Source organism: Elephantulus edwardii, unplaced genomic scaffold (assembly GCF_000299155.1).
Source record: "Elephantulus edwardii isolate Elephantulus edwardi_28Jun2011 unplaced genomic scaffold, EleEdw1.0 scaffold00140, whole genome shotgun sequence".
NCBI lineage: Eukaryota > Metazoa > Chordata > Mammalia > Macroscelidea > Macroscelididae > Elephantulus > Elephantulus edwardii.
In genome coordinates, this window is record NW_006399890.1 from 7,105,802 (window position 1) to 7,131,752 (window position 25,951).

At 37.9% G+C, this 25,951-nt stretch overlaps 1 protein-coding gene across 1 annotated transcript in view; it reads right to left on the reverse strand.

Moving 5' to 3' along the window:
- Nucleotides 1-970: 970 nt before the first annotated feature.
- STYX (serine/threonine/tyrosine interacting protein) overlaps nt 971-25,951 on the reverse strand; it is a 35,913-nt gene continuing 10,932 nt past the window's right edge. The window contains exons 3-11 of the mRNA XM_006894359.1: nt 20,727-20,780; nt 16,929-17,026; nt 13,355-13,415; nt 13,020-13,056; nt 11,938-11,977; nt 11,767-11,817; nt 10,276-10,348; nt 3,773-3,866; nt 971-1,044 (exon numbers count right to left, since the gene is read on the reverse strand). Coding sequence (XP_006894421.1) covers nt 971-1,044; nt 3,773-3,866; nt 10,276-10,348; nt 11,767-11,817; nt 11,938-11,977; nt 13,020-13,056; nt 13,355-13,415; nt 16,929-17,026; nt 20,727-20,780 — 582 coding nt within the window. The remainder of the gene's footprint in view (nt 1,045-3,772; nt 3,867-10,275; nt 10,349-11,766; nt 11,818-11,937; nt 11,978-13,019; nt 13,057-13,354; nt 13,416-16,928; nt 17,027-20,726; nt 20,781-25,951) is intronic.

Below are 25,951 nucleotides of genomic sequence, written 5' to 3' on the forward strand. Positions count from 1 at the left end.
TAAAAAGAAATTACAGAAAAACATTAAGAATTTCTACTATTCTACCTATTAATTGGGAGCTCCTTGGATTTACTTACAATTTTTAAATGATGCAAGGCACTTTTCTGGGCTTCATTTAAGGAAAATAAAACAATAGTACTACATTGCTATCTATCTAGAACCACTTTGGACAAAGAAAAACAGACTAGGTGATTTGAAAAGAACATATAGAATATTTGGTTTTTACCAAAATAAATGAATAGAAAGTCTCATAAAACATTCCCTTTTTAGGAGAGTGGGGAGAGCATCTGGTACTAGAAAATATTTTTTGTTCATTATTTTTTTAAAAGAAATAGATTATAAGAAAGGACGCAATAATTGGATATTAAGGTAAAAGAAGTTAGCTATTGTCATGATTGTTAATAAAGGATCAAAATATTTAAAAAAGAAAGTAATTAAGGTCTTGAGTGATACCAAGAAATGTAGCAAATTCCTACATTTTAATGTTTCTGCAAGATGCTCCATCATAAAATTGAACTGCAAAAATTATTTTTAAAATGGTATAGAACACAAAATGAATTTTAGCAAACTTTAGTAAATTCTTGTTATAAATTACCCAAATTTTATAAACAAATCCCCCCTAACTTGCATTTCTTTAAAGTAATAACTATATCATACAAATAAATTTCAAGTATGAAAAGTGCATTATTGCAATAATACCTCTTTACAAGTCCAAAATTCTTGGTTTATAATAAAATTGTAAAGGTTTTTTTTTTTTAAAAAAAAAAAAGACTAAATCATCAGTGCCATCTATTTCAGAAGTCCAAAATCTTCTTAGAATGTTGCTCAACAAGTTAGAGAAACATGTTTGGAAGCAACATATAACTGAAAAGCAACCACTTGTGTTTTTATCATTTCACATTATTTTTTTTTCTTTAGTATTTTCTCCTTTTCAACAGAAATTTGCATCTTTTAGAATGTTGGTTTTGAGTCAGCCATTCTGTGCAGTTGCCACTTGCATGTTTCCAAACTCCTCCTCCTCTTCATGCATTCTCTTCAAACTGCCTAAAAGGAGTACATGAATGTAACATTAAATGAATGTCAAACTAACAAAAATTTTACTCTTACAGTAACTATGTATAAACTCCAGAAATTTTTGTCAAACTTTAATTATCAATTTTTTCTTCCTGGGAGTTAAGGAGGGCATAATGTTGTTTTTGGCTGCCATCTGTCTACTCACAATAACAGTATTTGATGGTATAACTGCCCTACAGTTATTTTCCAGACTATAACTTCTTTGGGTGCAAATTACTAAGGACCTACTCTCTTGGGACCTGCTGTGTGTTGGCTGAATTGCCAAACTGCTGGTTAATAGCTGAGCACTGAACCATACTGCTGCCAAGATTCTCAATTACGGCATATAGTAATTAGTTTTTAAAACTGTTCGGAAATTAAATTCTCAGAAGACAGAAGTATATAACTAGTTGGTAGATCCAAGTACACACAATGTTATACTTTCCATCCCATAAGCATAAGCTATGACATAAAATTTAAGCAAATGCAAACTGGGGGAAGGGGAAGGAAAGAGGAGGGAGGAAAAGATGCAACAGTAAATGAATGTAACTCCAACCTTTCTGTAAACTTTTGTTAAAATCACAATTTAAAAAAAAATTTAAACAATTAATTTTGTATCTACATATTTTCATGCTGCTTTCATTTCCCTTTTGCTCTCACAGATGCTGCTATGAGTATCAGGCAAGAAGATTTAAATTGGGAGAATGGGATGCATACAGCAAATAAAGAGGTTCATTTTTACTTAACTTTTCTAAACAGCTTCTCCTCCCCCAGTAAAAACACTTGGATGCATTACTGCTGAGCCAACTCCAACTCACAGTTATCCTATAGGACAGAGCACATCTGCCACACAGGGTTTCCACAGCTTTCAATCTTTATGGAGCAGAATGGCTAGGAAATTCAAACCACCAACCTGACAGTTAGCAGGTCAACACTTAGCCAGCCTAGAAACAGGATTCCTCAGAACCTGTTAGGACTGAAATGCCCAACACAGACTGTTTGTTCCTGTAAAGATTTACAGCTTTGGAATTAAAAAACTCATTGCCATCAAGTCAGAACCAACTCATGATTTGATTATAAACTGCATAAGAGGAGACGCCCACCTTTCACCTAAAAAGCTGCTAGTGGACTCAAACCACTTTTCAGTTAACAGCACAATTCCCTATAGGCCATGCTACCAGGGAACTGGTTTTAAAGAGATGAAAATCAAAACAAATGAGTTGCAAAGTTCAATAAACTATCAAACAATAAAATGCTGCTGATGATGCGGAGAGATTAGAAGTGTTGTACATATTAAAATGGTGCAACTACTGCAGAAACTAGCTTGGTGCTTCCATAGAAAGTTAGGAATAGAAATGCCATTTGATTCAACAACCCCATGATTAGGTATATATCCTAAAGAAATGAAGAGTTTTAACACAAATTGACATACACACACTCATGTTTACTGTAGCATTATTTAAAACGGAAGAGAGCTGGAAACAACCCAAGTGTCCATAAACAGACAAACAGATAAACTATGGTACATTCACACAATAGGGCATTATGCAACACTTAAATACAATAAAGAAATCAGGAAATACTGCAAAACATGGATAAATCTACAACAAATTATGCCGAGTGACTAAGTCAGTTACAAAAGGACAAATATGAAAGGTTTATACACATAGACTCAATTTTGGAGTTAACACAGATGGGAAAGGAAGGAGTGAAAATTAAGAAATAGTTAAGTTGGGTGAAGAGAAAGACAATACATAATGAGGGATTGATTAGACACATTAACCAATGATAATTAATGTTCTAAAACAAAATGTATATGAATGATTGCATGGAAAACCAACATGCTTTATAAACTTTCACTCAAAAAATTTGCAGGTTTGAACTCTATGAGGTTGTTCTTGTCTATCCTATAGGACTACTGTGAGCAAGAACTGACTCAATAGCAATTTGGTTGGTTGGCTTTTAGTTTGGTCTTTTCTTTCTTCTTTAAGATAGACTGATGATGTTGTTATTATGTGTCATCAAGTTGCCTGTGACTCATAGCAACCCTGTGTACAATAGCACTGAAGCCTGCCCTGTCTGGAGCCAGTTATCATTGACTCTGACACACCTACCCCCATTGTCCTAGTTACATATCAATCCATCTTATCTGGGGTCTTTCTCCCCTGAGTTGTCTCTCCACCCTTCCAAGCAAGATGTCCTTCTCCAAGGACTAGTCCCTCCTGGCCACATGCCCAAAGCATGTAAGATGGAGCTTCAAAGTCCTAGACTCCAAGGAGAAACTTGGTTTCACTCTCTCTAAGATGGACCTATTTGGTTTCTTGGCAATCCACAGTATGTTCAAGACTGTTCTCCAGTACCACAAGTCAAAAGCATCAATTTTTCTATCATCCTTAGTCATTATCCAGCTCTCTGATACGTAGCAAGTAATTACAAAGACCATGGACTGGATCAGGCATACCTTAGTCTCTAGACTGACATCGTTGCTTTTTAGTACTCTGGAAAGGTCCCTGACAGATTTACCTAATAAAATTCGCCTTTTGATTTCCTGACTGCTGGTGTTATGAGTGTTGATTGTGGATCTGAGCAAGCTGTAACTGTTAACAACCTAAACTATCCAGTGTATTTTGTAGCAAGCAAAAGAATCATAGCACCATTCACATCACCCTCTTTGTCCCACAATTTTCTCCAAAAAGAAAAGAAAAAAAAATTTCCTTACCTGTTGTACCAGAATGAACAGATAATGATCTTTCTATCTGTAGGGGTGACATCATCTGTATTGTTAATTTTGCTAAGTAGATGGCTTCATATTCCTAAAAAAGAGTTCATTTACATTGAAATATACAATTAAATTTATGGATATTCAAAACAATGATTAACTTGTACAATATTAATCTTAGGCTACAATGAAAATGTGTTACTGTATTATTATAAGAGAAATGCAGGCTTAAAAGTTTAATTTATGTAGTTTTCCAACTACTGGTGACTATCCACCACCACCAACAGGAGCTAGAGAGAGAAAGAAAGAGAGTGAGAGAGAGCAGTTGGCCTAGCGGACAGAAAGCCATGCTCCCAAGCCAAAGGTGGGTGATTCTACTCCGCGGCCGTCAGGCCTGCCTTTGATTATTTTTGGTGAAACATTCTTCTAGGTCCTGTAACCTTGGTACATCCACTTGCTGTACAGAGGTAACTCACGGTTGCTGTGAAACAACACTGTGACACTGACACATCAAATGTGATAATGATTACCCATGGTGGACAGTGTTTGGTGGAGCTCCCCGATTAAAACAAGCTTGGAAGCAGGAGTGGCATCCACTTCCACAACAGCTTGCCTCTGGAAACCCTATGAACCTCGAGAAAGGATGAAAGTTATACAAGAGGTGTCCAGGACTTTCATTCATAGGGTCGCTATGAGTCTCTTGCGACTCGCGGAACTTGTCAACAACAACTGGTGACTATAAATCAAATTAGACTAATAACTTGTACTAAGGTGTCAGAGACTCCATTGCCAATTAGAATGGGGTCTCAGCCACTGAAGTGTTAGCTGTAGGATTTCTGACTTACTTACTAAAAAATACCCTGTACTAGGAATATCATAAAATGGTTGAAAAAAATGAGATAAAAGTTCAATAAGAATAAAATAATCTTAACATCAACAAAAATCCTCACCACTGGGCCAATAGTTAACATTACGAAAGACGGAGAAAAGACTGAAATTGTTAATTTCATCATACTTGGACCCACAACCATTACCATTGGTACCAGCAGTCAAGATACCAAAAAGATGTGTTGCACTGGGAAATCTTCTTTCAAGGCTTCTCCAAAGTGCTAATGTGTAACAACGTCACACTTGAAGGTGAAGGTCCACCTGGTCCAACTCATGGTCTTTTCAATTATTTGCTATATACCTGAAAGTTGGACAATAACTAAGGATGATAGAAGAAGAATCAATGCCTTTGATTCATGCTGGAGCAGAGTACTGAATATCCCATATAGTACCAAAGAAATAGGGAGCTCTGGTGGCTTAGTGTAAGCAATCACACTACCAAGACAAAGGTACCCAGTTCAAATCCACCAACTCATCTGCAGAACAAAGATAGGCAATCTCCTCCCGTGTGGTTTACTGCCTCTGAAAACCCATGGGAGGGTCAGCTTTGGGTTGGTTCCAACTTGACTGTACACAACCACCAGCAAAGGAATAAACAAATATGTCTTGAAGAATGTAAAACCAGGGTGCTCCATGGAGGCAAGGATGGTGAAACTTCATCTCTCATACATTAAGCATGTTGTTAGGAAGGTCCAGTCCTTGGGAAAAATCCTCTTTGGGAAGGTACAGAGTCAGCAAAGAGGAAGATCTTCGACAAGATGGACAGACACAAGGACTACAGCAATGGGCTCAAGGATACCAGAGATGATGAGGATGGTGCACGAGAGGGTAGAGATCCAGTATTTACAGGGTCACTACGAGTTCGTAGTTGACTTCATAGCACACAACAAGAATAAAGAAAAAACTCCTCCCATGCAATTTACTGCCTCTGCCTGGATACCTACTAGAGGTTCAGGTCTCAGTTGATTTTGAAGCAGAAGCACATAGAGAAGGAATTTTTAAGATATGATGCAAACAAATCTTTCAGTGTATACAGCTGTAAAATACTTCAAAAATCAAATTAATATATCAATAAAAAGTATTTAACTCATTGTTGAGTTGGAATCAACACAGCTGATCTTACAGAGTTTTGAAACTACATGGGAGGAGATTGCCCATGGTTCCTCCTCGGACCCAACTAGTGGATTCAAACCACCAGAGACTGGTCTTTGGGTTAGGAGTAGGCTCTCTATAAAGTATTTAATAAATACAAGTGTGTGTGTGTGTGTGTGCGCGCACGCGCGCGCGCGCGCACACACTAAAGTCTTTTAAAATAATCCTGTGCTTCCAGCTGGATAAAGTCAATAAGCCTTGTGTGGCATGGATAAAATAGGAAGTATGAGTGGGCTTTGGGAAGAGGCACGGCATATTAAAGTCATCTAAAACAACTGGGAAAATTCAAACTGTCTACCTTCCACAACCATTCTCCTGGCCTCTTTCTCACAAACTTTTGGACAAACAGCTGATCTAAGACATATAAACCAAACTAAAAGTTAAACAACAATAATTTAAAAAAAGAATCTGTATACATGTTATTAGAAGCCCTGGTGATGCAGTGGTTAAGCACTAAATTGCTAGTTTCAAATCCACAATTAATTTCACATGGTAAAGATGACAGCCTTGGAAATCCAACTCTGTTCTACTGATTGCTAACAGTTGAAACAGACTCCCTGGCAATGGGTGTGGTTTGAGTTCTGTAGACCTTCTATAAAGATGCCATAAGGGGAGGGGGGGGGAGAAGCAATGAGTACAACCTTATAACCAAAAGGCATATGAAGAACACACCACCATTATACAATGTAACTAGTAAAAAAAAATTAGAATTTTCCATGAAATTTAAGCCAATATGACTTCTCTGAATTAAGTCCAAAGGAAAAATAATTTCATGGAAGAAAAAAGACAACAGATAATGACATATTAACTATGACAACTAAGTGAACCTTACAATTCTCAGGCAGGATTAATGCTCCCTTTCTCTTTCAGCATGGACACATGTTATGCTCCCTCCCATCTTGGACAACAACAACAAAATCCTGAAAAATTAATATCCCCTTTCTCCCTTCTCCTCCCTCATTACTGGTCAGTGGCAACGACCATCTTCAGGTTAGAAGGTTTAAAGTCATTCTAGCGTCTGTTTCTGAATCCACATACAATTTATAAGCAAAGCCTATTACCTACATCTTGAAGTGAATCTAGAATCTGTTATCTTCTCACTAGAACCTCCACCCTCCCTCCTACCACTTGGTTGGAGGTAATAAATTACTTTTCTCGGAACTGGATACGGCAATGGCATCCTAATAAGACTACATGCTTCTGTCTTTGCCCTAAATTCACTCTACAGTTTTTTACACTCAATATAGTAGCCAGAATGATTCTGTTATAAGAGTAATGTTTCACAAAGTTTCACATAAAATGGCCAACATGGATCTAAACATTTGACCTACCTCATTCCCTACCATCTCATTTGCTTACTCTGTTCCAGTCACACTGAAATATTTACAATTCCTAGACAACAGAAAAGATTCCCACCTCAAGACATGTTATTCCCTCTACCTACAATGCTTTCCTCAGTGTATCACTAAGGCCTATCCTCCAACTATTCCTGGTCTTTGCTTTCTCAAGCCATTTTTGAAAACTCACATTTATTTCTCCTTACAAGACCTTACTCATTACTGTTTAGTTGGAATCTCCTCATAGCTGATCCTCCAGCAGGTCTTTGGGAATCTGTAAACTGTTTGAAAGGAGAGTGCCCATTTTTCTCTCTCGGAGCTGCGTTTGGGTTATCAGTGCAAATCCTTATGGACTATGCCACCAGAGCTCCTTAAATGATATTAGCAGATTGCAAAACCATCCAAAATGATGGAAGAGCATCAGGATATCAGAGACCAATCAACCAAGCACTAGCACCTCAACAAAATGACTTAACAGATTCTTGAATAAAATATCAAATTTAAAGGATGCAAATACTATATACTATCAGGGAGCTCTAGTGGATTAGTAGTAAGGAATTGCATTGCCAACCCAAAGGCACATGGTGTGAATACACCGGCTGCTTGTGGGATAAATGTGGGCAGTCTCCTCCTGTGCAATTTACTGCCTCTAAAAACCCACTGGAGAGTCAGCTATGAGTTGGTTCCAACTCAGTGGTTCTCAACAACATATACCAGTACTAATCAGTGTTTGCCACACTGTTGTGGCTTGTGTTATTATGAAGTTACAAGTTATGCCATCAGTATTTCAATACCAGCAGAGCCAATCATGGTAGACTGATTTCAGCAGAGCTTCCATACTAAGACAGATTAAGAAGGAAGACTGGCTAGCCTGTTCTAATAGGCCTTTGAGAACTCTGTAGGTAAGTGGAGAATATTTATCCATACTCATACTCTCTGTAGCCTCCAATATGGATTGAGGCTCAATGTCAAGAAGACAAAGATTCTCACCACTGGGCCAATTGGCAGCATCAGGATGGATGGCGAAGAGATTGAGATTGTTCACAGCTTTAGTTTGCTCGGCTCCACAGCCAACACTCATGGCACCAGTAGCCAGGAAATTAAAAGGCGCATTGCCATGGGAAAGTCTGCTGTTAGGGACCTCTCCAAAGTACTGAAGAGCAATGGTGTCTCTCTGGAGACGAAGGTGCGTCTGATACAGGCCATGGTCTTTGCAATCACTTGTTATGCATCAGAGAGTTGGACAATGACCGAGGATAGAAGGAGAATTGATGCCTTTGAGCTGTGGTGCTGGAGAAGAGTATGGACTGCTAGGGAAACAAACAGATTCATCCTGGAAAGGGTTAAACCGGGTGGCTCTTTGGAAGCAAGGATTCTGAGGCTCTGTCTAACATACTTTGGACATGTTGTAAGAAGAGACCGGTCCTTGGAGAAGGACATCATGCTGGGGAGGGTGGAGGGACCGTGCAGGAGGGGAAGGCCCGCTAATGAGGTGGATTGATTCGGTGACTGGGGTAGTCGGGATGGGAGTGTCAGAGATAGTGTGACTGGCACAAGACAGAGCAGAGTTTAGGGCTGTTGTACATAGGGTCACTATGAGTCGCAAGCAACGACAGCACATAACAACAACAACAACAACATACTCTCTACAGCCTCTCCAAGCATTGCTTGCTGTCCCATTAAACTTTGCCAAGGTAATTGTTTTGAGATGCTATCTTACTGTGGTTTTGATTTGCATCTCTCTTACTGCCAATGATTTTGAGCACTTCATGAGTCTGTTGACTATCCGAATGTCTTCCTCTGTGAAAAGTCTTTTCATATCTTTTGCCCGTTTTGTAATTGGGTTAGCAGTCTTTTTCTTTTTTAAAAAATTTTTTTTATTTTATTATTTTTGTGTGAGTGTACCGTCAAATCAAATCTGACTGGTACAGGAGGAGATTGTCCCTCCTTCCCCGGCAGAGCATCTGGTGGATTCGAACCGTGCGCCTCTGGGATTGTAGTTGCAGCTTCTTACCACTAGGCCACCAGAGCTCCCCAAGTAGTCTTTTTCTTGTGGAGGCTCTGTAGTATTCGGTAAATAAATTTTCATTATAAGACTCTTGTCTGAGATGTCCTTGCCAAACTTCTTTCCCAGTCAGTTGGTTTTATTTTCACACTGCTGAAAAAAAATGTTTGATGCACACAGGGACTTAATCTTTAGAAGGTTGCATTCATCAATGTCATCAGCTCCTAGCTGTGCACCAGGTGTTTATTAAAGGCTAGGATGGTGAAACTTGGTGAAAATACCTCATCTCTTTTGAGCGTATTCTCAGAAGGCGTCAGTCCATGGACAAAGACATTATGCTGGGAAAAGAGCAGGGTCAGTAAGAGAGAAGTCCCTCACTCACGGTAAACACAGTGACTACCACAGCATGGCAGAGATCGTGAGGATGTTGCAGGATAGGGCAAGGTTCAGATCTGTTGCTCAAAGTCTCTCTATGAGTAACAATTGATTTGATGGAACCTAACAACAATAACAACATACACCAAAACATCAAGAAAAAGATAACTCTAACTCAAACTGTCCCACAGCACAGTGAAATAGAAAGCTGAATTTTAAAAACAGAAAGAGTATGATATACATAAAAACAAAAATACCCCAATCTACTGTATGATAAACTACTACAAACTAAAATCACCTATATAAGCTACTTTAAAATTCTAAGATACGTATTAGATGAATTACATCTACAACTAAAAAAATATATATAATTTATTATACATATTATATATACAGCTAATAATATATATATAACTAATAAAAGATATTTATTACTTAAAAATAACAGCAAATATAATGTAGCAACATATTAAGTGCATAGTCTATGATAACCAAGTGGGATCTAGTCCCAGATCAAAAGGATGAACAATATTAGGCATATAAGGCAAAAACAACATACTTTGTAAACTTCCACTCAAATTATAATTTTTAGAAAATATAAAACAAGAGTTTAAACTTGAGCAGAGTCAAATGAGTCAGAATATGGCAATTTTAAGTAAAGCAAAGTATATACTATATGTAAATTACATGGAAATTTTATTTTTAACCCTTCTAATTTTATGACTGTTATAGCAAGGAGCAGTCACCTGAAGTTGATGGACAAATCCAGCATTAGGATTAATACAAAATCTTCTTTCCTGAACATAAGCAAATGCATCTCTGAAAAAAGCAAAATAAAAATGAAAGAAATGACATTAGGTTTTAAATTTCTATTCTTTCAAAATTGATTTAAAATAGGACTTTACCTAAAATAAGAAATCATAATTATATGCCTTGTAATACAAAGGGGAAGTGAGCTACTGTGGGAAAAACATCAATAGCACAGACATGTAACATAGTTCTTCTCTTTATCAGAAGTATATTTACTTTGCATTACTTTGAGATGAAAGTACCTATAATCATTACTACCAGAGTAATAGATTTTCATTAATACTATTACCAACAAAATACCAAATAAAAAAAAACATATAAAAAGTCCACCAACACACTTTACATCTTCCCCACCAATTAAGTAATCAAATATTTGTCTTCAAATAATATGCCTTTAAGAACATCCATTTAAAAGTATACTTTTTATCATAAATATAAGATATGCCAAACAAACAAGTATTTGAATGTCAACTATGTGTTAGGCATATAGATTCAATGCTGAATACAGATACACCAGGTCAAGTGGAAGGAGTGATGGTGAGAAAGTTATAAAGACCAAAGAAGCAAAGATGGCTAATTTCATGCAACATTTCAAAATTATTAGGGATTAGAAACATTTGAGATATTTTAGAGGCCAGGTAATTATATGGTCAGATTAAAAAAAAAATAAGCAAATATAACGTGGCAACATATTAAGTCTACCATAACCCAGTGGGATCTAGTCCCAGATCAAAACGATGGACGAAATTAGGCATATACTATAATCTGATATAATACTTTGATCTTTAATGTGGAAAACAAACAAAAAAAACTGGAAAGGAAACTACTAAATGGAGATAAGACAGAACCTTGGGTTAGGGCATTAGAATGGTGAAATGGAAGACAGATTTGAAAGACAGGATTTAGAAATGGAGCAGTTTAGAATGGACTAAGAGAGGGGCGAGACTACTACAAGATTTCTCACTTGTACTGAGAAAAGAAATACTGTATTCCTAGCAGGGTTTTGTTTTGGAGAAGCTCAAGAGCCTTTTGTTATTATTTCTTGTATTTTAAAACAAGGTATGTTTGCAAAATACAGGTCTGGAAACAAAAAGTACAATGAAGCAAATAGGAGTTAGAGACTGCTTAATTTTCCACTCAAATACTAGTACAGGGAAACATAATAACTAAGTCTGTAAGCAAGTAATATTCCATCAATGTTACTTTTTCTTAAAATAACAAGTCAGCACTAGTCCAATCAAACAACAACATTATTAGCCCAGAAAATCTATAAAAGGTAAATCACAAGGATTCAGAGACTGTGATATTAGCATTTGCTTAAACATGCCTAGAAGACATGATCACAGGAAATTATTTCCTAGATCATCACGATTGCTTCATTTTAAGAAGAATTTAAATTTTTACTATATTTCAGAGTACCGACTTACCTGTACTTCATTCCAAATGTTTCCATAATGTATGCAATAACAAAGGCAGCACTGAAGAAGGGGGAAAAAAAATTTAGAGAGGAAAAAAAAAACCCAGCCCCAAAACAATAAAGCAAAACACAACTCATTATTTAAATTCTAGAGAGAGAACGATTATCACTAATGTCCTACCTTCTAGAGATTCCTGCATTTCCATGGACAAGAACTTTTCCTAAAAGACAGAAATAGTATGACAGGAAAATACATCATTCATAGCTAAAATAACAATTTAGCATGTTGTTATTTAGTGATTTTCAAATCTTATTTTACTGTTTTCAAATTTATTTATTTTACTTGTAATGTAGAGAACACAAGACTATTAAAGATATTTTAAACCGGAAACTATTTGAAAACAGCTCCACAGGATGTTTAAGAAGGAATCCTGTACAAATAAAACAGCAGGAATAGTGGGAAAATATAAACCCTAGTGGCAAGAAGCTGCACTGCAATCCTGAAGGCTCACAGTTTAAGGCTACCAGCTGCTCCGTGGGAGGATGGGCAATCTCCTCCAGTGCCATTAATTGATTCTGAAAACCCACCAGAGGGTCAACTATGGGTCAGCTCCGACTCAACAGTATACAACAACAACAACATTATATATAGGGAGCTCTACTGTCTATAAGAAGTTGCAATGTGAGGCCAAAAGCTTCTCATTCTGGTGGTTCAAACCCACCAGCGGCTCCTCAGAATAAAGATGGACCATCTTCTCTCAGGGTTATTATAGCCTCAGAAACCCAAGTCAGGAGCAGAGATGGGAATGTTCCAGCTCTGAGTTGGTTCCCACTCAATAGAAATGAGGTTATTTTCCCAGTTGAGTCCTATTATATAGTTTTAACAACATCCATATACTGTACTTAAAAAAAAAAAATTACTGAAAATAAACTGAAACCTTTGGGTTTCTGAAGCTGATCTCTTGAGAAGAGATTGCCCTCTTTCTCCAGAGGAGCTGCCAGTGCATTCCAACCACCAGAAAGGCTCAGCTTTTGAATTAGCAGCAAATCTCTGTAGACAAAGCCACCAGAGCCTCCTGGGGATTCCAAATCAAGACAACCCTTCTCATTTCTAAGGCTATAAAATTTTATGGAAGGAGACTGTGTCTTTCTCCCACAGACTGGCTGATGGGTTAGAACTACTGACCTTTCAGCCAACACGTAACATACTACATCCATAAGGGCTCCTTAAATTATCAGCTAAGTAAAGGAAATATTATTTACCTCCACTTTGTAAGCTCCCATCAATAAACTCTTTAGTCTAAAGGAAAAAGACAATAGATTATAATAAAACATATGGTTCAACCTAAGTATAAAACATACACACAAAGAAATAAAATACACTGAAAATAATCAAGGCATTTCCTGCTAATTTATGTGACTAAAAGTGAACTTAACGCATGAATTTCTAAAATGCTACAAATGTAATTATTAGAAGTTTAAAAATTATACAGGAGTTAAAATCTCATTTGTATATATTAATTCAAAATTAACCTTATGCTTTATAAGCCACAGTTAGAGGGACAAATAATAAATTAAATTAAAATATTAATACTTACCATTGGGAAAAACCGTATTATATTTTCTACTGGATTATCTGCAATATCCAAGACTAAGTATCTGAAAACAGAATTACTTTGCTGTAAACACAGTATTTGAAACACTGAAAAACAAAAAACTACCAACAACTCGTGTGTGTATATATAAAATTAACTTTCCAAATTTCTTGGAAACCATGAAAACAGAAAATTATATAAAAAATTTACCTCTGGATCAAAGTACACTCAGAAATAAAAAGACAAAAAGAGCTCATAATGAAGGATTACATACTCATTATTTGCAAAGCAACCATCTGTCCTAGAATTTTCAACTTTAGAAAACATTTACTGTCTTCTCAATGTAGTGTCTGCCTTAATGATGATGTGATATACTTTTCTGCTAATAAAAGACCCAAGAGGTTTCGTATAGACACAATCAAGTGTTCTGAGATTTCACTCTTCTTAAACCTAGAGGCTTCGTATAAACACAATCAAGTATTCTGGGATTTCATTCTTCTTAAAATTAGCCACCATTTTTTTGTGATCCACACAGTGAAATGCCTTTGCATAGTCAATGAAACACAGGTAAGACATTTTTCTGGTACTCTCTGCCTTCACACAAGATCCATCCGTTTTGTATTTCTGGTAGTTCTCTATCGATGAACTACCAGTCGTTTTTGGATAATCTTCAGCAGGATTTTGCTCACATGTGTATTAGTGATATTGTTCAATAATTTCCACTCTGTCAGGTCACCTTTATTTATTTGGTTTTTGGGGTGTTCTTTTTTTTTTTTAACCTTTATTTATTTGTATGGGAATAAATACGGAGGAAGGAGTACTCAGAGGAGATCAAGAAAACACTGCATGGTTCAAAATCAGGAAAGAAGTACATCTGGGATGCATCTTGTCTCTATATCATATCAATCTGTATGCAGAACAGATCATTTGGGAGGTTTGACTTCATGAGGAAGAGCAAGACTGGACTCATCAACAACATGCCTTATGCAGATAACACAGCCTTGCTTGCTGAAACTGAGAAAGACCTGAAGTGTCTGATGCAAAAAGTCAAGGACTATGAAGGAGAAGAGATTGAAGTTCTTAACCATGTCAGTTTGCTTGGCTCTACAATTAACACTCTTGGCACCAGGAATCAGAAAATCAGAAGATACACTGCATCAGGGAAGTCTGCAGTCATAGACATCTCCAAAGTGCTAAAGAGCAATGGTGTCAGTCTAAAGACTAAGGTGAACCTGAATCAGACCATGGTCTTTGCAATTCCTTTCTATGCATCAGAAAGCTGGACAATGACTAAGGAAGACAGAAGAAGAATCAATGCCTTTGAGTTGTGGAGCTGGAGAAGAGTACTGACTATAATGGACTGCTAAGAACAGGTCTTGGGGAGGGGGAAGGCAAGGATTTTGAAGCTCCACCTCACATACTTTGTGTATGTTGCCAGGATGGATCAGCCCTTAGAGAATAACATCATGTTTAGAAGGGTAGAGGGACAGTGCAGGACAGAAAGATCCTGATGAGATGGATTGACATAGTAACTGGGGTAATTGGTAGGTATGTTTGAGTCAGTGAGACTGGCTCAGGATACAGCACAGTTTAAAACTATTAGTCGCAGATGACTCAATGGCACATAACAATAAGAACAAGAAAAATAAAAGAACTCAATTTACTGATGTGATGTGACACAATTAAAAATAAGAAATAATAATAATAATCAGAATGTGGAATGTCTGGAGGGAAGGGTGGGTAGCGTGCAACAATGTATGCATGGAAATCCAAAGTCTCTGTAAACTTTCATTAAAATGTAATAAAATAAAAGAAACCTTTTAAAAAGAAAAAAAAAAAAAAAAGAATGTGGAATGCACAAAATATGAAGGTTGAAAAATTGGAAATTGCCAAAAGTAAAAACCACAGAGATCAATATTCTGGCATCTGTGAGCTAAAAAGAAATAAGAAATAATAATAATAATCAGAACGTGGAATGCACAAAGTATGAAGGTGGGAAAATTGGAAATTGCCAAAAGTGAAATAAAAACCACAGAGATCAGTATTTTGGCATCTGTGAGCTAAAAAGAGTCTGCTATTAGCCATTTTGAGTATCAAAATGATATCATCTATTATTCTAGGAATAACAAGGAGTGATGGCACTATATAATGCATCACAAAAAAGAAAACTTCAAAATCTATTCTAAAATCATGTCAGTGATAGGATAATATTCATATGTATTCATATAAGACCTGTTAACGACTAATTAAATTTACATGTCTAATCCTTAAGAGGAAGTTCTGGTGGCCATGTGGCAAGAAGCTGTGCTGCAATCTCGAAGGTACGCAGTTTGAGGCCACCAGCTTGCTCTGTGGGAGAATGGGCAATCTGCTCCAGTGCAATTAACTGCCTCTGAAAATCTGACAGATGGTGCACTATGGGTCGGTCTCAACTAGACAGTACTCAACAACAATCCCTGGAAAAGGAATGGAAGGGCAGCACAAGAGAGGAAGAACCCAGATGAGATGGAGAGATACAGTAACTGGAGCAAAGTGCTTAGGTGTGTCGGAATCAGCGAGAACATGGCAGGCTTCAGAGCTTTTATACATAGGGTCACTATGAGACTCGACAACACATGACAACAATAACAACAACACTAAAGGGAATAAGAACCAAAATACTGAGGAATTCTACCAAATTCTAAATTAGACTGAACAAGTAGTCCAAATGCATGAACTGTAGCTAGAAAACGGCACTGGTGATAGAAATGAGGCTAGAGATTGCATGATAGAATTTTGTATAGCCAAAGGTTATTCAATGCACAGATCTTTCTTAAAAAATATAAATGGTGACTATACATATGGGCCTTACCTAAAAAAATATCTCAATTACTGCCAACAAGTCAAAATTAACTCATAGCTAACCCTCTTTCACTCGGTTTCTGAAACTGGAAATTATACTAAAAGAGACTGCCTATCTTTCTCCCAAGAAGCTGCTGATGATTTGAATAGTTTCTGCCTTTTCATTAGCACCATAACTCTTAATGGACTGGGTCACTACAGTTCCCTTAAAAGAATGTACAGGAATCAAAGCAACTACAACTGTTGGGAGACAATAAGAAGAAAAGCTCAACATCAGTGGTTGGCTAGAGGTAAACTGTGGGAAAAAGAGGAAGATCTCAATGAGATGGATTGACACAGTGACTATAAGAATGGACTTGAGCACAGCTGAAATTGTGAGGACTGCGCAGGACTGGGCAAAGTTTTTTATTTATTTTTTTCAATTTCAATTTATTGTTCACAGGGTTACTATGAGTTGTAATCTACTTGAAAGTACTTAGCAACCAGATAGCACTAAGGCTTTTGGAAAGGGAATTAAAAATTTTGGTGATAAGAATTGGAAAACCCTTCATTTCAATATACAGGCTCTTGAATCTTTTGCATTCTGCATTACATGTACCAATCACCTACCTATTTAAAGATTTTAAAATAGATGTACTGTATCTTTATAAAATAGATATATACGTTTAGAGACTTATATAATAATTAAACTTGAAATAAACTATAGATATTTTCTTAAAAAACTTTTAATTCTTACCTAAATAATTGTTCAAAGTTTGGTTTAATAAAGTTTGCTTCGATATTTTGCCTGATGCATATTACGTGGGTTATTCCATGTTTCTGTAGTATAGATAGCTATAAAAGAAGGAGGTAAGTGAGGAAAAAAATCGTTTTAAAGTAAAAAACATCCTACTATATTTGCTATTAGAAAAATAAACAGACAGGACTCAACATGAGAAATCACCACCGAAAATGAGTCTTATGTATGAAGGATTAAATGAGCAATATATCTCAAGATCAGTAAGCTTTTTCAATAATTCAAGATTAATACACAGCCTCCAAAAATTAAAAGGGTTTATTTTATTGGAACTTTAAAGGAAAATAATTTTGGAAATAGTACTATGTAGGGGTTAAACCCTGTGCTTTGGAGTTATGACAGCCCAATTTAAATTCTACCACGGCTAATAACATGAGTTCTACAGCTCAGTTTCCTTGTGTGAAAATAATACCGATTCACAGTGTTGTTGTAAGATTTAAAGTATAAGTATTTATCAAAGTATCTAGAACAGTACTATGTTTAATAAATGGTAGTTGTAAAAAGAACTATGCATATGGGCATATGCAAATGGCTATTTCTCAACTTCACAAAGGTGAACTGTCTGCATCAACAGTATCAATAACACAAAACCAATTCCTATGAGGTTAGACATGAACCCCATACTCTTTCTACTCATCTCAACACCAATTTTACTGCTTTGTTGGGTTCAAAATTTAATATGATTGCTCAGAGACAAAACAGAACCATGTTGGCAAAGTCAAAAGGTGATAATCCAGATTAGTACCAGTATACAATCAGGATGGTTGCTGGACTGTACTCGCAGGCACCTCAGCCTTGAGCCTCAAGACTTTAGGCCACTGTTAGAAAGTTCTCAGTCCTGTCAATATTGGCTACTTGCCTCAGTCTTAGTCCTGAGACCCACAGTTTTTTACCCCCAGTTGTCTAACAAACGTGGGTAAAGGCTCTCAGAATCAGTTACAATTGTACGGTAGCATCCATAAGGTACCAGCTCATGTCAGATCTCTAGCTCTGCCATGACTACTCTTTTCCTGGTGGTGAGGTTTCTTCCCAGATGATGGTGAGGGAGGTCTAATTTTTCTTCACACTGTGGCACTGATGTGTCAAATGCGATTATGGTACCATGGTGGATAGTGTTTGGTGGAGCTGCCCAATTAAAACAAGCCTGGAAACAGGAGTGGCATACACTTCTAAAATCGCTTGTCTCCGGAAATTCTATGAACATGGAGAAACTGTGAAAGTTATACAAACGTTCATGTCTTTGGTTCATAGGGTCTCTGAGTCGTCTACAACTCGCTGGCACTTAACAACAACAGCTGTTCAGCTTATTGGCAAGACTAGCTAATTCCTTTGTAGACTGTTGAGACTGGCCAATCTCCTAGTAGAATGGTGAGATAGCCAATCCCCTTATGGTTAGGCTAACAAGGTCCATTCGCATAGTCCCATTCATCTACATAGCAAAGTCAAATAATGGCTACGAAAAGACATACTGAAATATAAACTCCAGAGCAGTTATGATGAAAGTTTGTACATTTGTTATTCTTTAGAGAAGACTAAGACATGGAAGACTTCCATCTTTGCCCTGAAGAGTAGCTAGTGCATCCAAGCTACCTACCCTTTTGATTAGGAGCCCAAAACAGTACAGGGTTCAAATCCATAGATTAACTAGCATTCCAGTATAGTTTGTCTACTATAAACCACAATTAAAGCATACAACTTATAAACTAATCATTCCCTAGTTTAAATTTCCTAATGTTAAAAGTCAGTCAGAGCTCTGATGGTCTAGTGGTAAGTAGCTGTGCTGCCAACCCAAAGGTAAGTAGTTCAAATCTAACCAGCTGTTCCAAGATAAAAATATGGGCAATCTTCTGTGAAATTTACAGCCACTGAAATCCACTGAAGAGTCAGCTATAACTTGGTTCCAATTCCACAGAAATGACTGACTAAATAATTAAAACGTTCTTTATTTGGTCTTAAATTATAATTCTTATGGTTCAGAAGCTATGATGAGCAAATACTGATGTCTATCAACAATTTGAGTTATGCAGATGACACAACCCTGCTCGCTGAAACTGAGGAGGACCTCATGCACTTACTGCAGAGGGTCAAGGACTGCAGCCTTCAGTATGGACTGAGGCTCAATGTCAAAAAGACAAAGATTCTCACCACTGGACCAATCAGTAGCATCAGGATGGATGGCAAAGAGATTGAGATTGTTCACAGCATCAGTTTGCTTGGCTCCACAGTCAACACTCTTGGCACCAGCAGCCAGGAAATAAAAAAACGAATTGCAATGGGAAAGTCTGCTGTTAGGGAGCTCTCTAAAGGACTCAAGAGCAATGGTGTCTCTCTGGAGACTAAGGTGCGCCTGATACAGGCCATGGTTTTTGCAATCACTTGTTATACATCAGAGAGTTGGACAATGACTAGGGAGGATAGAAGGAGAATTGATGCCTTTAAGCTGTGGTGCTGGAGAAGAGTACTGAATGTACCATGGACTGCCAAGAAAACAAACAGATTCATCTTAGAGAGGGTTAAACCAGGCTGCTCCTTGGAGGCAAGGATTCTGGGGCTTCATCTGACATACTTTGGACATGTTGCAAGGAGAGACAGGTCTTTGGAGAGGGACATCATGCTTGGGAGGGTGGAGGGACAGCGGAGGAGGGGAAGCCCCTCTATGAGGTGGGTTGATTGAGTGACTGGGGTAATCAGGATGGGTGTGTCAGAGGCAATGCGATTGGCACAGGACAGTGCAGGGTTTAGGGCTGTTGTACATAGGGTCGCTATGAGTCGCGAACGATGCGATGGCACATAACAACAACAACAACAAGAGCAATATCAGGAAGCTCTGGTGGCCTAGTGGTAAGAAACTGCATTTCAATCACAAAAGCATGCAGTTATAATCTACCAGTTTCTCAGTGGGAGAGGGATGTACAACCTCCTTACATATGAATTACTGTCTCTGAAAACTTGCTGGAGCGTCAGCTATAGGTCAGTTCCAACTTGACAGTAGACAACAACAACCGCAATAATAGAAATATAAGACTTAAGTCTCCAAATACTTGGGCATGTTTTCAAGAAGGGCTGGTCTTTGGAAACAAGTAACATATAGAAGGACAGTGAAGAAAAGGAAGACTCTTAATAAGATAAACTGAGTCATTAAAAAAAATGGGATGAATAAAAGACATTTTATTATGCATTAACCAGAAATTTCCATTTTCCTCCAAACTAGCCTGAAAGGCTTTGCCTAATTTTTAACCAAATCTTCTTTATTAATGTTCTTTCTATTATCACTGGCTTTTGTGGCAATATTCCCCTATTAATACTTAAAATAGTCACCTGAATAAAGTTTTTAGTAGCATAGTTAAAAAAAAAAAAGTGGGGGAAAGGCTGCAGTACAACAGACTGGAAGGATAGCACCGGCTTATGCAGGGTTCTATTCTGCTGTTCATAGAGGTACTGGTTGACTTGACTACAACAAACAATATATGAGGGTAAATAAGCTACTAAATAGAAATCATTTGATACATCTTTCAATCACAGATTTCAAAGAAAAACAACTCCCAAAAAAATCCATAATAATTCACTAGTAATTTGCAAATGAGTCAATAAATCAGGACAGAGGTGGGCACTGTAATATGACAACTAGTGTTACCACAGTTACTTGAAGGCTTGCTCTTCTAAAATAGACTACTGGCTATTAAAAATGTGCCAAAAATGCTGGTTAATACAATCTCTTCATTAATCTAAATTTCTTACCTTGCTTTTCATAGCAGAAGAATACGGGCCTAAAAACAATCCAGGTAAAATTTCCTAAGGGAAAAAAAAGAAAGACTTTCTATTAGCAAATTATATCTAGACACATACACATGCTAAATACACACACACGAGATTTGTCTGACTTTCAGCTGTTAAAATTATTCCAATATTTTACCTAACATCTGGCAATGTAAATGGAGCCTATAGATTTACAATTACTTAAACAAAATAAAATATTATTGTTAGCTACTCTAGACTTGGTTCCAACTCACAGTAGCCTATGCATATAGCAAAATGAAATGTTTCTCAGTCACATGCTACCTTTCCATACCAAGGCAATCAAAAGTAATGCACTTCATATTTATCCTAAGATATAAATTTGAAGAAATCGTGCTTCTTTTTCTTTCCTTTTAAATTATATCAGCTACATATGATAATTTAACCCATGAAACAAAAAAAGAACAAGCCTATGTTACCCATTCAGCATTATAATAGTGAAGCATCACTTTCTTTAAAAGACAAATACACAGGTTTTAAGTTCACAATTACTTTCCTCCACCAGTCTTGGTTAGAATATGCAAATAGACTGTGAAGATTATTAATGATGAAATTAGTCATACCATACTGCCAGGTTTAAAATGACCAGATTCAGCAGCAGTAGATGCTAAATACCTATGTAACTCAGGACTCGGATGAGAGTAAGAGCAGTAGAGAACCAAAGACCAATGTGAGACAGAGCTGAACTGGGACTGTCCCAGAGAGTTTGGGGTTCTCACCTAAGTTTGCTGGAGGACTTCAGAGGAGATGCTGTAATTGGCAGGATCAAGAGAACTTATATAACACTGAACTAAAGTCGACAAGCTGAAGGTCAAAGAATTTGTACTTGAAAAATTCTCTTGAATGAATAATTGCATTCTCTTTTCAACCTAAATTATAACCTGTTCTCTTCCTAATAAGCCCCATTATCTTAAGCATAGTTCTGTAAATTCTATGTAGCCACTGCAATGGATTAATGGATGCAGCAGTAGAGCAGTGAGAGTCGAAGTAGGTATAAGGGCACAGGGACATGTTTGGCCTCAAAGAAATTGGTTTTATACTTTGGATGTTTATAAGAGGAACATTTATTTTTTTAATTAGTCAAAGAAAAACGTGGTATCATCAGGTTTAGAGGAAGGCTCTCAATAGCCTGCATTATGCAGATGGCACTATCTTGCTTGGTAAAAGTTAGGACTGTAAGTATGTGCTACAAATGATAAAGGACTGCAGCCTTCAATATGGGTTACATCTCAACACTGACAAAACAAAAATCCTCACCACTGAACCCAGAGGCAACCTTATGATAGATGGAGAAAAGACTGAAATTGTCTATGATTTCTTCTTGCTTGGATCCACACTCAATATACGCTTGGTACCAGCAGTCAGGAGACATATAGCTTTAGGAAGGCTGTCAGTGGTCTCTCTAAAGTCCTGAAGAACAATAATGTCATCTCATAGACTAAGGTGTACCTGATTCAAACCAGAGTATTTCAAATCATCTGTTATGTATTTGAGAGCTGGAAAATAAATAAGGATGACTAGATATGAACTGATGCATTTTAGTTGTGATCTTGAAGAAGAGTGCTGAATATCCCACGAACTGCCAAAAGAGAAAATATGCCTTGGAGAAAGTGCAGCTGGAATGTTCCTTGGAGGCAAAGATAGTGAAGCTTCATCTCACATATCTTGGACATATAGTTAGGGAAGCCTATTCCCTAGAAAAGGACATCATCATATTTGGAAAGGTAAAGGGTCAGCAAAGGAGAGGAAGACCCTCCACAGGATGGATTGATATAGTACTGGCAGCAATAGACTCAAATTTGTCAAGGATGATGGGGATGATGCAGGTTAGGACAGAGTTCAGATCTACTGTTCACAGGGTTAATATGAGGCTAGTCAACTAGAGGAAACTTAACAATTGTTAGAAAAAAAGAGGTGAGAGAGAGAAAGAAAGAAAGAACCTAAACCCAAGACATGAACAGGCCTTTTTTGCTGATTTATGGAGAGTTAGGGTGAAATGGAAGAGATAGCAGCTCTTATTAGCCACTAAAATTGCTAACTCAGCCTGAAACAAATTAGCTATTAACAGAAAAAAAACATTAAGAACTACAACAAATGTATTTACCATTATACAGCGGAACTGCGCTAGAGAAGAAACATTAACTATTAACAAATTTTACTTTATATATACTATTATTGACTGTGTGGATCATAACAAACTGGCTGACTCTGAGAAGAATGGGAATCCCAGAACATTTAATTGTGCTAATACGAAACCTATACTTGGACCAAGAGGCAGTAGTCAGAACAGAGCAGGGTAACACTGCATGGTTCAAAATTGGGAAGGGTGTACGCCAGGGATGCATGCTGTCTCCATACCTTTTCAACATGTATGCAGAGCAGATTATCTGAGAGGCTGGGGTCTATGAGGAGAATTGTGGCATCAAGATTGGTGGAAGATCTATTAACAACCTGCGTTATGCAGATGACACAACCCTGCTTGCTGAAACTGAGGAGGACCTCATGCACTTGCTGCGAAGGGTCGAGGACTGCAGCCTTCAGTATGGACTAAGGCTCAATGTCAAGAAGACAAAGATTCTCACCACTGGACCAATTAGCAGCATCAGGATGGATGACGAAGAGATTGAGAGGGTTCACAGCTTCAGTTTGCTTGGCTCCACAGTCAACACTCTTGGTACCAGCAGTCAGGAAATCAAAAAGCGTATCGCGATGGGAAAGTCTGCTGTTAGGGACCTCTCAAAGGTACTCAGGAGCAACAGTGTCTCTCTGGAGACTAAGGTGCGCCTGATACAGGTCATGGTATTTGCAATCGCTTGTTATGCATCAGAGAGTTGGACAATGACTAGGGAGGACAGAAGGAGAGTGGATGCTTTTGAGCTGTGGTGCTGGAGAAGGGTACTGAATGTACCATGGACTGCCAGGAAAACAAACAGATTCATCTTGGAGAGGATTAAACCAAGCTACTCCTTGCAAGGATTCTGGGGCTTCGTCTGACATACTTTGGACATGCTGCCAGGAGGGACAGGTCCTTGGAGAGGGACATCATGCTTGGGAGGGTGGAGGGACAGCACAGGAGGGGAAGACCCTCTATGAGATGGATTGATTCAGTGACTGGGGTAATCGGGATGGGTGTGTCAGAGGCGGTGCGGTTGGCACAGGATAGAGCAGGGTTTAGGGCTGTTGTGCATAGGGTCGCTATGAGTCGGAAACGACTCGATGGCACATAACAACAACATTATTAACAAAAGTAAATTTATTTACAATCTTATCATGTACTTTTTACAGGAAATTTCAAAGAGTGTAAAAGAAACAGGTAAAACTACACAGGTAGCAAAGCAAAGGGGTTAAGTTTTAAAATGATCTTTTATTGAGGAAGAGTTAGATTTTTAATACAGAGTGAGTTAGAAAAATAGAAGTGGTAATTTTTTCTTCCTGTTTTATGGTTTAAGACTTTCTTGACCTTACTATGTTTTAGAATTTATCTTGAGAAGATTAAAAATAGGTAGGTCTTGGCAAGAAACTGCAGGAAGGGGCTTTTGTTGCTGGACAGATTTTACATACTTTTAGGGACTGGTTGGCTGAATTTTGATAGAGGGTAATGTACTGGAATCAGGTGAAGAGGCGGATTTGGGGGAGGAGGGAGGCGTGGGGCAGAGGCATTTGGCTGACTTGTTTGTATGGTTTGGTCTGGAGCATTGGGGGAGGATGATATGAGGATTATCTGCCAAACAGGATCAGAAAAGGAAAGAGATGAAGTTTATCTATGAGTTAGGGTTGGAAAAGGAAGAAGGTGATGTTTAGTTTTTAATATTTATTTTAACTGTGAGGTTAGTTATGAGGAGCTCAAAGGCTGAGTAGAATAAACACAGCAACATTCGAGTAGAAAGTAAAGAAAGTTTGAGTATAGGAAACTTCTGACCATTTGCAGTACCTAGGTTTTGAAGGACAAATGGGTTGAATGAGCCAAATTTAGGTTAAAGCATTGAGAATGTTTTAAATTAGGCATAATGCTGAAGGTGTGCAAGTTTTAGAGGTGGCAGAACAAAGAACTGTCCCCAGGACAGGTCTGGCCTCCATACTGAGATCCAGAAAGTGTCCTCTTAATCAGATGTCAGGAGAGGCAGAGAGATAACAGACAGACAGGGAAGTGATAAGTCCCTGGGTGCCTCAGGGAGTGACCTTTGGCTCTTACCTCAATCACAGGGATGCATAGTTTTAGGCTGTTGAGAATCGAGGCTGGTATTGAATGTTGGATTCAAATGGCAAATGGCCTTCGGCTTTTGGGACCAGTAGGAAAGTCAGGAGGAAAGAAGAGTAAGGCAGAAAGAGAGATCTTTGGCCTATTCCAGAGGGTACAAGCCAGACCAATAAAGAATCTAGGTAGGCCCTATGTTACTCACATACAAGTGGAGGGGAAGTTCCAGCCTATATTTGGGTGTTCTTCCCGGTCAGGGAATTATGTTAGATGGGGGGTGGGGGTGGGGTGGGAAGAGTTGAAATTGAAAGAGAAAGAAAGAACCTGGTCCCAAGAAAAGAACTGGCCTTTAGTGCATGGTCTGAGAGGGATGCCAAGTGACTGTGCAGAGGTCAAAATGGTGGAAAGACAGTCAAAGACTGTTCCTTTCTATAGGAGGTTTTAGGGAGGACTAGAAGAGATAACAGAAGACAAAGAAAAGACCAAGGTGGATGTCAGATGAGACTGTGAATATTTTATTAGAGAGCTGAGAAGCCAAAGCTTAAAGAAGAAATACAGAAATTAAAGAGCTGAACAGAAAATTTCAAAGGGCAACATGGGATGATGAAGCGAGGTATTATAATGAAATGTGCAAAGAGCTGGAGTCAGAAAATCAAAAAGGGCCAAACCTGCTCAGCATTTCTTAAGCTGAAGGAATTGAAAATCAAACTCAAGCCACGAGTAGCAATACTTATGGATGCTTAGGGCATAGCACGCAACTGCGAAGACTATGGCCCAAATCAGGTGTATCTTAGTCTCCATCCTGACGTTGTTGCTCTTCAGTACTCTGGACAAGTCTCTGACAGGGTTTAGGAAGTGGATGCCACTCCTGCTTCCACACCTTAATCAATCTGGGAGCTCCACCAAACATTTCCCATGATGGATAGCCATTATGGTGTTTGGCACACCTATGGCACAGTTGTTCCATTATGGC